Source organism: Rhipicephalus microplus, chromosome X (assembly GCF_043290135.1).
Source record: "Rhipicephalus microplus isolate Deutch F79 chromosome X, USDA_Rmic, whole genome shotgun sequence".
NCBI lineage: Eukaryota > Metazoa > Arthropoda > Arachnida > Ixodida > Ixodidae > Rhipicephalus > Rhipicephalus microplus.
In genome coordinates this window covers 45,547,981-45,560,335 of record NC_134710.1, presented here as the reverse complement: position 1 = coordinate 45,560,335, position 12,355 = coordinate 45,547,981, and the positions used below count along the sequence as shown (strand labels likewise).

General features: G+C 46.1%; 1 protein-coding gene across 2 annotated transcripts in view; it reads left to right on the top strand.

Annotated features, from left to right (window-relative positions):
• The window catches only part of LOC119175883 (uncharacterized), a 766,025-nt gene that overhangs the window by 372,581 nt on the left and 381,089 nt on the right, over positions 1 to 12,355 (top strand). For both annotated transcript variants that reach the window (XM_075876430.1, XM_075876431.1), the window contains 2 exons: positions 8,194 to 8,287; positions 10,898 to 11,100. In XM_075876430.1, the coding sequence (XP_075732545.1) occupies positions 8,194 to 8,287; positions 10,898 to 11,100 (297 nt within the window). The remainder of the gene's footprint in view (positions 1 to 8,193; positions 8,288 to 10,897; positions 11,101 to 12,355) is intronic.

Below are 12,355 nucleotides of genomic sequence, written 5' to 3'. Positions count from 1 at the left end.
GTACATTATAAACCACGGCGTGGGTGGATCGAGCCGCGCACGCTTTTTCGTCAAGTCGGCGCGAGCAGACCCTCGCGAGTAGACTCCGCCGCGTAGAAAGGAAACCGCGTGGCCGGCGAAAGGGAGCCCTAAATACTTGATGATTGACGGCGGCTGTGCGAGCGGCGAGGCATCCTGGGGCAGACCCGATGATCCCCGTCTCGGCTGCTGTCTGGGCGAACGTGGCTGCTGCTTTATTTACCTGGTCGGCAAATGCCAGCCGCAGCTGTGCTCCAGCGTCGTCAAAGTCGTTTTGCAGGGCGCGATCGCGCTACACCGAGTTGTCAAGGTGCGCGAGAACGGCCGACGGGGGAAGAGAAGTCGAGTGGCCCTGCGGTGGAGAACAAAAGCAGGGCTAAACGGCGCGAGTTGACCAGGTTTTACGTCCGCTGCAGTCGTAAACTGGCCAGCTTGAACTACTGAGGCCGTGCGCGATACACGTCGGGCGATCGCCAGCTTCCCGTGCTTGTTCGCAATCAAGGAGTCGCGCAGCCGAAACCAGGAGCCTCGCAGCGGCAACTAAGCGGCCTCTCGATTCGCTTGGGCCGAGTTCAGAAGAGAAGGCGGCACTCTCGCGAATTTCTCTCGGCGTGATTGCGTGGGTTACCGTGCTGCTGCTGCTTTGCTTGGCTATTTTGTCTTCAATGACGACGATCTCTTTCTGCCTTCTTTGTCTGCGTCTCTCCCACCAGCTTAACGCTGGCGACCGTTTCATTTGCTCTCTGCTTCGCTCAATCGATAGTAAAAGTCTCTTTGTTGGGAGAAACCACTGGTTACGCTGTTCCTCTAGGTTAGTGCGAACCTGACCCGCTAGAAATGACATTTAAACGCATTGAATTTGTTTCCATGAAATACTGAACAATTTGCAACTTCTCTTTATTTTGTGTTACGTAGATAAAGGAGGCAGACGCTGACGGCTTCTCGCGCTTCTCCCCTTTCTGGTACTGATAGTGTGGGTCAGAGAATGAAAGCTGTTACATTTTTATGTGAATCTGTATGAATACGTAAAATGTAGTCCCCTCGCGACACATAACCGCGTAGGTAGCGTCATTACCTGCTTGCACGCGTACGAATCTTTGATAGATTTCTTTTAGACTCCAAACCATATAAAACGCTCTAAATGTAACGAGTACCAGTGTGCGCATGCACGAAAGTTATCACTTGTAATCAACAACATGGCTCGTACTTGAGCGAAGCGTCGCCACGGACTTCTACTAAAGCCTCTGTCAACCGAAAGATTCTTTCTGTCAACATCGCTTTCATGCAAGTACTGCGAATAGGATTCCATTATCATGAGCTTCGTTCATGAGCAGTCATGCCATCATGGTCATCATTATAAGCCTGACTACGCCAACTGCAGGACAAAGGCCTCTCCCATAATCCACCAATAAACTCGGTCTTGTGCTTCTGCTGCCACTTTATACCTGCAAACTTCCTTATCTCATCTGCCCGCTGAACTTTCTGTCTCCCCCTCACTCGCTTTCCTTCACTGGGAATCCAGTAAGTTTCTCTTAACGGCCAGCGATTGTTCTACCTATACGCTTTACGTGCCCGGCTTATGTTCATTTCTTTTTAATTTCAACTATGATATCCTTAACCCCCGTTTGTCCCCTAATCTACTCTGCTCTCTTCTTGTCTCTTAAGGTCACCCCTATCATTTTCATTTCCATCACTCGCTGCGTCGTCCTCAATTTAAGCTGAACCCTCTTTGTGAGTCTCCATGTTTTATGTGCTACTTAATTCTCCAGCAGTCATGTGCCACTTCTCAAAATTATTGGTGCGCATCTTGCCCCGGCAGTGGCTACATTTTCCAGTAAGACTGCGCAAAAACGATTCTACGTTAAATATGTATTCAGTGACAGTTAAAAAAAACGAGAAATAAGCCCGTTTCGCCAATAGCTAATCCATAGCCCTAATTAAACTTACCGGCATATAAGTTTTAATATTAAAGAATTTTGATGGCTTTGCATTGATGAATAAATCATGTTAAGAATTACAACTCATGATTGCTGAATGGGACAAGGAAAGCGGAAGAGTAGGTCTGAAATACCTATGCATAAGAGGAAGTTATATAACAGCTGCATCTTGCTGGTACTCACCTACGGAGCATAAACCTTGAGGCTTACAAAGAGAGTTCTGCTTAAAGTGAGGACGACGCAGTGAGTTATGGAAGGGAAAATGATAGGTGTAATCTTAAGAGACAAGAAGAGAGCAGAGTGGATCAGGGAACAAACAAAGGTTAAGGATATCAGAGTTGAAATCAAGAAGAAGAAGAAATAGACATGTTGGGCATGTAGCGCGTAGGCAGGATAACCGCTGATCATTAAGGATAACTGACATGATTTCCTGAGAAGGCAAGCTGGTTAGGGGGAAACAGAAAGTTATGTGGGCAGATGTGATTAAGAAGTTTGCGGGTATTAAATGGCAGCAGCAAGCACATGACCAAGTGGGCTGGTGGATCATGAAAGAGAGGGGCCTTTGTCGTGCTGTGGACGTAGTCAGGATGATGATAATAATTATAATGATGATGATGATGATGATGATGATGCTGTGTAAATGTAAAGTAATCTGCAACAGTCTCGCAAGAGAACGCTTTGCGATAGGTAGTGAGACAACAGAAGTTGTAAAGGAATACATCCACTAAGGACTGTTAGTAATCGCAGAGCCGAGCTATGAGAGTGCATGACGTAAATAGAAAAATAGGGATGGGCTGAAGAACATTCGGCAAGCATTCTCGAATTATGAAAGGTAGTTTATTCCTAAGTCTCAAAAATAACCTACATAACAGCTGCATTTTACTAGTACTTACCTACGGAGCAGAAGCCTGGAGGCTCACGAAGAGGGTTGAGGATGACGCAGCGATAAAGGGAAAGGAAAATTATTGGTGTAACCTTAAGAAACAGGACGAGAGCAGACGGAGTTGGGTAACAAACAGGTAGTAAGGACATCACATATATAGTTGAAACAACAAGAAAGGAACATGGGCAGTGCACGTAGCGTGTAGGCAGGATGACCGCTGGTCTTTAAAAAGGTGGTGCCATCAAACTTCGAGGCTGAAACAAGCCTCTTGTGGCTTTCCTCTGTATGCTAGGACACTCCAAGCGAATGGTCAGACACAGCAAACGTTTAGAATACATTTTAATTCATCTCCAAAGTGTACCTAAATGCTTATCCTCCCGACCGAAGCCCGTCGCAAGCGTGTCCAAAACTTTCGTAGCTCTCTAGGAAGGTCAACAAAAGCTGCAGTGACGTCACACCAAATCTGTAGTGAACGTAAGTGCGTGCAGGTTTCCCCTTCAGGTTCATCACAGCCCACCCCTTCACTTTGATACCAATGTAAGGTTCTGACTTTGCGTCCTGTCCCAAGTCGTGCTGCCCCCTCCCTTATTTGTGTGGGGCTGTGTTTGCAAAAACTACCCTCGTAGGTGACTATGAGAGTGGCCGTCCACTCACCCCGTTTTGTGCGCAGGCCTGTTGTAGTGAGGGGAGGGACCTTAGAAGGCCCGCAAAGCATCGCGGCTGCTGCAAGCTTGTTTTGCTGATGCTTGCACGTGTGTGCTAGAAAGCCTGCGAGAGCAGATAATAATCAGCACGACGTGCGTCACAGCTTTGTGTGGCCATGTGACCAAGCTACACAGCTACGTCACAACACAATTAGGGGCCCAGAAACCAAAGCTGAAAATGACCCACATAGAAAAGACGATAATATTTGATTTAGCGAGAATAAATTTTGATACGTGTATTATGCTTCTTGAAGCTATAAGAAACGCTTACAGCAAAGAATGCGCAAGCCACAAAAAATGGTGGCACTACCCCTTTAAGGGTTAACTGACTAGATTCCAAGAGTAGGCGAATGCGCCAGGGGAAGAGAGAAAGTTAGATGGGCAGATGAGATTAAAAAGTTTGGAGGTATAACATGGCAGTCCCAAGCACATGACCGGACCGGGTTGATTGGCGGAACATAAGAAAGGCCTTTGCCCTGCAATACGCGTAATAAAGCTCATAATGACGAAGGCTCATAATGACGAATCAGCGATTATTTTCTTAGAGCAGCCATAAATCCATTTGCGCTATTTGCTCATCAGAGGTTAAGTATTTTTTGAACAAAGAAGTGTTTTGTGTTGGGATTCCCCAAAACTTCACTGACGTAATTTATCACGGATATATGCCCGTAAAATGCAGGTTACAAAAAAATTAGAAGAAAACGTTTTCGCGATTTGGATGGCCCCGGGAGCCCAACCAACGACCTCTTGGTTCGCGGCGATACGAATCGAGCGCTAAAACCATTGAGTCACTGACACTCATGCATAAGGCTCCACAAGTGCACCGTATATGTCACATTGTTTGCCTTACCCAGCGACGTTAGATCACGGGAAATGTTGTTGCCATCTGAGATCCGTGAACTGAAGTACTGTCTCATAACCGTGACCTCCGAGATTTGCTCCGGCTGCGTACTGTCGCTTCCCTGCTCACCTTGTGTACACGACATGCGTCATGTTTAATTTGGCGTTTCCAGCCCTGCCGTATGGTTGCCTTTTTGTTTCACTCTTTCACATTCCGTGGGATGGTGACCTTAGCCCAAGCTCAGCGCACAATCAGTGACACTCTAGGGAATTTCACACCGCTTGCTCTGATCACGCTCTCCCCGCTCGAATGGAACGGCCTGAGTACCGACGCTTTCCTAGAGCTAGTCTAGGAGGCCACTTCACGACAATAACAAGCGCCGACAATGAGCGCTTTGGTAGTTTCAGCCTTCGGTGCCATGGGAAGCAAAATTAACGCTTTCCAGCATTTGCAGATCAAGGCATGAAAACTTCCCCTCGCATTAGTCAACCGTTGTGTACACAGTCGTGGGTGACCCTATTACTGGGAAGCGCGCACCGTGGCGTTTTCGTCTCAACTGACGACGTGTTGAAAGACTACTCATTAAGTACCATTGTTATGTGCTTGCTGATGACATCTTTGCGCTGAATTCAACGCATGCTGTGTCCAGATGTATAGCGACTATTCGTTAGCTGCCACAAGGATTAAATCATGATCTTTGGCCTTAGCCGCGAGGATTGAGATGTGCCACTCAGCGTCCACGTTGGTGCATCCACGTGCAAGCGGTGGTAAGAGAAAGAGCGCAAGCTTTTATACACTAAGGAACAATAAACGATCAACTTTACGTACTCATCCGAAGACATTGCTTACTTTTGTGGTATACCAATCTGTGTGACGAAGGAATCAACCATGCTTTTTATGCATTGTTTCCATAAGCAAAGAACTGATTACAACGAAGGATAGTAGATTGAAGTTGATGTGTACACTTCGCGCACTGCGACTGGCACGCCGCCGCGCGGCCGTCAGAGCAGGCAGTCGTTGAGAGCCCGAGCAGAACCAAACGCTCTCCCAATGCCCGTTAGCACCTAGTTTATCGGAATCATGAAATGCTGAGTAGTCGATTGTACCAACAAGTACACTTCGAGTCCTGCGGGAACGAAGCTTTACAGTTTCTTGACTCGTCTCTGCTTTATTGGGTCGCGAAATAAGGGAATTACGGCTGGGCGACGTAAAAGCCTTTGGGTCTCGCTCCCTGTGCCCTCTCGCGTTCTACCACTGCATCCTTGAATTGGTGTGAGACACCACCTCCACAGGTGCAATGTTCCGGCTGTCATAGAGCTGGTGAAAAAAGAAGCATTTGCAAGGTATATTTATTCAGCTCACGGCTGATGGATTGTTTTATTGGACCATTAGTAAATATTAACTCGTCGTCTACCCTTTGCAGTTTTGTGGATTGCAGCAAAAGGTCAATTAGTGCTTTGCTGGGTTGATAGGACCATCAATTAAGGGGCAGTCTGAATTACATAGCATATTACCGTAAACACAACTAGCCGCCTAGCCGTGCTATGTGCACTCGATATGGGATAAAACTAAGACATTGGTTAGGTAGTTCACCCTTCTTAAACTGGCGCAACCTACCTCGAGGGATCAGCCATGAAATCGGCATTGCCTGGTTGTATAAATTAACTTGTTTATCAATTCAAAATGTTTAGCAATAGATCGTTTCCGAAGTGACTAATTAGCTTGCTTTACGAAACAAAAACCGCCAGGCCGGCGCTGAACACGCAGAACTGTCGCAGTGAAAGCGAGGTGAGCGGCCTTTAAGAGCCTTTTTTTAACTATTTGGGTAGCTGCTGCAAGCACACTTGCCAGGGTACCCACTACGACATTATACATTGTGTAGTAGGCCCGCATTCACTATGGCATCCTTCTTCATTCTTCGGAGAAGCGTGGTGCCTGCTGTACACTTGCAAGAGACTTTGTGCCATTTTTGTGGTGCTGTGGCTCACGACGATGAATTATGCCAGGAGCTTTTGTAATCCCCACAATCCCGCACAATGGATATGCGCCACAGCTAATAGGCGAACAAGATCAACCTTTTTGTAAAGGGTTGGAGCATTCGACGACCCACGGCGCGTTGCGCAATTTTCATTGCGACACCTGGTTGTTCCTTTGCCGGTCTATTACGCTTTATTACTCATAATAACGCGATTACTTCCCGACATCAAGCGTTCTTAGGGCCAATTTGAAAGGGCGTTCCGAGAACCGACGAGGCTCAGTAGTAGAATACTAGGTTGGCACGCTGGGCACCCGGTTTGATTCCCATTATGTTGTTATTGGTGATTTTTATTTAGTGTCTTCATCAGACTACATCCTGCACGTGACGCTTGTTGTGCTTTTATAACAGCTTTCCATGTAAAAAAAAAAGACTGATGTTGTTGAAGCGTAAGCTTGGATTGACAACCTTAGCATTGAACTCGTTTCGTTGTGCTTAGTAAATCGCATACGGCATCGCAAACTCTCGAGTGGCTAAAACCCAGTTGCTGTAGCCGCAAATGAAAGAACCACCAGAACCACCAACAAGTGAATCCAATCCTTCGCAGTGGTTCATCTAGAAGCCTATGTCTTTGATTGGTAAGCAATATCCATCTCTGTAAAAAATATGCAGGGCGTATAGTAGCAGACCTACAGGATGAAAAAAAAACAACGAAGCTTTGCGATTGTCGTAGCTAGAAATCTGCATTCTTTTGTGAATCAGCATAATAAGCAACGCAAGAGATTGTGAATTAGAGAAATGTGGTCGTGGCCAAAGTGACCGTGCCGTCGTCCCCACTTAATTTGCAAAGTGAAGCGAAAGAAGAAACGGGGCTGTGGCGCCTTTCTGGCTGAAATCGTAGAGCGTTCTCTTTTTCGCCCGTGCCTCAAGCTTTTAGCTGAGCAAATGCCGAGGTAAAAACCATGATAATGATACGCGATGATGATGCCGCGACATTTTCAAACAAAGCGCTTCGCGAGAGCCGGTGACTGAAAATCGCCGTGGCACCAAGCCGCAGCAAACAAGTACGCCGCCTAGCCACCCACCATGGTTTCCACGCTGCATGGAGTGGCCGTGGAACCATCGATATTTCTAAATGCTCTGAGTATTTAGCAAGTACGCGGATAGTGGGCACGCACCAAGAATAATCTAACTGTGAAAGAATGACAGGTTACCGCGACAGTTATGGAGTATAGCATCTTGCTTTACGCACACCTGACGCACGCATTTAGCCGTCCTACTGACGACGAGCAGCAAGGCGCTCACTAACGCCTAAAACGTGGTCCCTTTCGTGCAGGTTTTCCCATTTATTCATAGAGACATTAAAGAAGAATGTCTCTCTACGATATCGTTAAATCTTGCTCTAATCGCTAAAGCGCCGGCCGCTTGTGCCACCATAGCTATCAAAGCAATAGGCGCTGCTGTCTACTGAGACTCTCAACGTTGCGCGCCCGCCGCACCACAACTGGCGCAGCGAGCGTATACGGTGCCTCGATGGAGGCGCGCTCACATCGAGGCACCCTAGGCGCGCGGCTTTCGAGGCACTCCCTATAGGTACCAAGCGAAGTGTTCACTCCACAAAATCCACTTTCATGACTGTTCTATGTTTCGTTTTTTTTTTCTCTGCATCATTTGTCTCGTTATCATTCTTTCTGTCTTCGTCCGTGGACTCAATTTGCCGTTGCTCATTGAAAAATGAGTTAGCTCCTTAGAAACGGAGGAGTCGGAAGGGAAAATTAATGTGCGCGCGTGTCTCTCCCCCTACTCCCCCGCACCCTTATTTTCGTTCTTCTCAGGTACCCAGTGCCGAGCCGCAATGTTCCAAACTGAATCGCCGAAAAAGTGGCGACGATGGCAGATTCAAGACCAAGGTCAACACACCATCCGCCGGTAAGTCTTAATTAACACGCAGGTTTGTGTATAGAAATTTGTGCGCGTCTCAGTGCTTAAAATTGCGGGCAATAAGGAAGGGCGAGGAGGAAGTTTTACGGAGCGCAGTGCTTTTCTGCGCGAAACCCTTCTGCTTTCGCCGAGCACCCGTGAAGGCGCAGTTCGATTGTGGCATACTGTCAACGCAATGATTTATCTGCGTCTGTGCTCACACGATTTATTGTTAGTAGCAGTAACAAAGCGCCAACTCGAGTAAACTTTGCCAGAAAACTGTAGTTTTTTTTTCATTGAGCATGGTTACCATTGAGGGTCTGCGATAAAAACCAATGTGTTGACAAATCAGTCTGGAAACCTGAAACTGATGATTTCATTGCTTATACGATGCTTACTCGGAAGTGCGACCTTCAGTCTCACGTCTTATGTGAACGCTGTGTGAAAATTCACTCTTCCGCCTCAAGTAACAAACTTCCGATTATTCCATTACAGCTTTACCTTTCTAGTTCGCCTCTTGGTAGACATCCAAATTAAAAGAAAAATGGAAAAACAAGCGAAAACGCTTCCAAACTGTAATAGTGGATACTCATGACTCTACGCTGACACGCGTTGTCTGCGTATACTGAAATTCATTTAAGACATCGCAGACACGGAACAGCTCATGCCTGCTGTTGTCATCACGAAGATGCAATAAGTGGTTGACCCGTTTACAGTAACTGTATACATTTGGGGAACACCTAATGCTACCTGCGCACAGTGCAAAACGTCAGCGTGTAAAGAATTAAGAAACAGCCGACTGCGGAACACACTAGAAATAGTGACGCAACGCTGGCTGCGTATACACGACAGAAAATTATTGAAGGGCGCTTCTGACACCTCCAACACCTCTAACAGGCTTTGCAAGTGGGATGCATAGTCTGAGACAATCCCAGTGCGAGTAAATGATAAATAAAGACCCGAGGGGAGACCCAAAGAATTCCTCGCATAAAATTTTACTCTATGTCAAGTTTCATTAACCAGTATGTTTTTTTTTCAAGCTTTTAAGTGATGTCGCAGACTTTTGATAGCGGAACCTCTTTGAGAGCTGGATAAATGTCATCATAGAGTCGCCTACAAGCCTATCTGACCTACAGCCTATAATCAGTTACTATAACCGTAGACAACATGGAGGCCTTTCTGGACCAGTATCGCACACTATGAAAACAAGCGGGGAAGCTTATGTAACAGCGTATAAGATTGCCCGAATGGAAAGAATTGACAAAGCGCTCCTCTGTTATTGTATCAACCGACCCAGGTCAGCCTTCTAATGTGCCCAAATACTCCATCCACGAATCTGCCGTGGATATTCCTAAATCCCCAGTATTCCCCACTGATTCAATAATAACAGAAAAATTGTGCATGAGTATTATCGCATGTGCTATAGAGATCGGGAAAATCTACTCACCACTGGTTCACTAAAAATGAAGGAAACACACGGGCAGCAAACACCACGTAACATTTCTGAACTGACGTAACCGATAATTGGGAAATACTTCAATGAAACATCGGGATTAGCCCAGTGTTACCGGAGCCACATGTTTCAGGTTCGCTATTTAGCCGTCTGGGTGGCGAACTGAAACAGCGATATTTCTAAACAATTCTGTTCAGGGCCACATAGTCTGAAACGATGCAAGGGAGTGAACAGTGCTTGGCTGTTAACTGTTTCAAAACTATTCAGATTACAATTAAAATGGCGTATCTTGCGCGGATTGCAGAGTGATGGGTGCCTGCATATATTTTAGTGTTTACTTGGCGCAAAGGATGGCTATCGGTAATGGAAATTCTATGAGACACCTCGAGAATGCTTGCTTAGTCAAAGCAGTAACCTAAATAGAATTACGTGGTGCTGGTGAGCCTATTGTCACATTGGCTACTTCATTATTTGTTTCGAAATGTCATGAAACTCTTTTGTTGAAATGCGAAGCGACCTCTGACGTTTGAAAATTTCATCTAGAAAACAATTACCGCCACTCTAGTGTTAGGAAGCTGGAGCAAGGCTCGTTCAAGTTAATATGGACGAGATTGGGCCTTTTTTATCTTCCCTCACTTTCGAAACTTGAAGCCGCATTGTACTCTTAGAGATGTTGGCTCAAAATATGCTCGAGTGGTCTCGCTTAAAACCAAGGTCGTAAAAGGTGATAAAAAAATGGGTGAGTGCGTACAAGTTAAGTTGATATAAGAGTTGGTCTAAAGCAATAAAGTATAAATTACTTTGTCACAACCACTAAGAGCTGTTTCAACGATCATTACAGCTGCGTGCGGAAGAATCGTCACCGTTGAATTTTTTTCTGTTCATCCTCGTTGTAGTGGAAAAGCCGGAAGAAGTACAGAAAGTATTCCCTCATTCGTTAACTAATACGAGCATTTGATGGTATAGCAGCATCAATAAACTAGTTGCTCAGTGATAATTAAGAGCATTAAGATAGTGAGGAGAAAAACGGCAGAATGTAGTTACTGTGTCGGCTCGGGTAACGTTTGGACCCTCTCACAGAGGGCGCTTGCTAAATCTCCCGTTTTATCCCTGCACAAAGCATCGCACGAGAGACGTGGTGCATTCTTTTTTTCCTGGTTCTGCAGAAGACGCCGAACCAGCGAGCGAGCCGGTGGACGTGGACGCGAGCCTGGCGACGCTAACGCGCTTAGCGCACAACCCCGAGTGCCTGGACACCATCCTTTTCGGTCTTCAGCGTCACCTGGCGGCCATCATTGAGCTCACACTGCTCGTGGACGGCGACCGGCTCCAGCGTCCACTCGCGGCGCTCTTCAACCGCATCCTATTGGTGAGTGAGGAACGTTCATTGTGGCCTTGCTTACCACCTCCATATATATACACGTGTATCGGCCTTACAATAGCTACATCGCATTCACTGAGCCTTATCGAAACTGCAAATAACGGCTGACCAAGACTCGTTTCATCGAACATACAAGAAGGCAAAAGGGTGTTAAAAGGGTGTGTGGTTCGTCCTTTTGGGGACTAATGAGGCTGCCACAACCAGTAATCCCTTTAAGGACTAACGGCACCGGGTCTATCAGTTAGTCCCCGCAGATAAGCTCAAGAGACTAACATTTAGTCCTCACATTTACACCTTAGTGAGTAACCGTTAGTCCCACAATCTACCTCAAAGGACTAACATTTAGTCCTGAAGTTTGCACCTTATAGGGCAACTGTTAATCCTCACATTAACACCTTACCGGGCAACCGTTAGTCCTCACAGTTGCACCTTGCGCACGAACGGTTGATCCACTCAAATACTCCAATCGGGTGAATTTTTTGTCCCCAGTTCAAACATTGTTTTTTTGTTTATTTTCCGCCAGGCCTAATACTTTTTTCGCCTGTTTTTCTGCGCAGTGAGCAACAAATTGCGCAGTAAAGAACACACGAAAAAGTAGTTAGCCACCTATGTGTAACTGCTTTCGCAGTCACGGCAACAACAAAAGACAAAAGTGAGACATCGAAATCTTTTATTTTTCTACATACACATGAAGTTTCTCCATTCTTCTAAGTGAATTCATGGTGAAGTGTACAAGTTCAGTCTCGTTGTGAAATCTTGTTCACTCCTTGGGGAGCTCCTCGGACGGAAGCGACAGATGATAGGCATTGCAGACGCCAGCGCACGCAGTTTTCTGCCTGTTGTGTTCCCACGGCTGCACGTACAATATAGTAAAAATAGTTAGACACACGTGACAGAAGATGAAGATGCACGCATATGACAAGTACGTGCACGTTAATATAAAAACAAGCGTTAAAATATGACACACAAATAGCTTTACCTTCACATGTCACACAGTCCTTCTGAAGTTGCTCTGATGAAAGAGATGGATGACAGGCATCGCAGACGCCAGCGCACACCGTCTTCAGCACGGTGTATGCCCACGGCTGCCCAATAAGTATGTAAAATTGTGAGTCACACGTGACAGAGGATGAATACAAATTGATAAGAGAAATACGTGCAAGGTGAAATGAAAACATACGTGAGATATGACATGCTAATAATTTAACCGTGATGTCACACATCGTCAAAGACTCATTTAGAT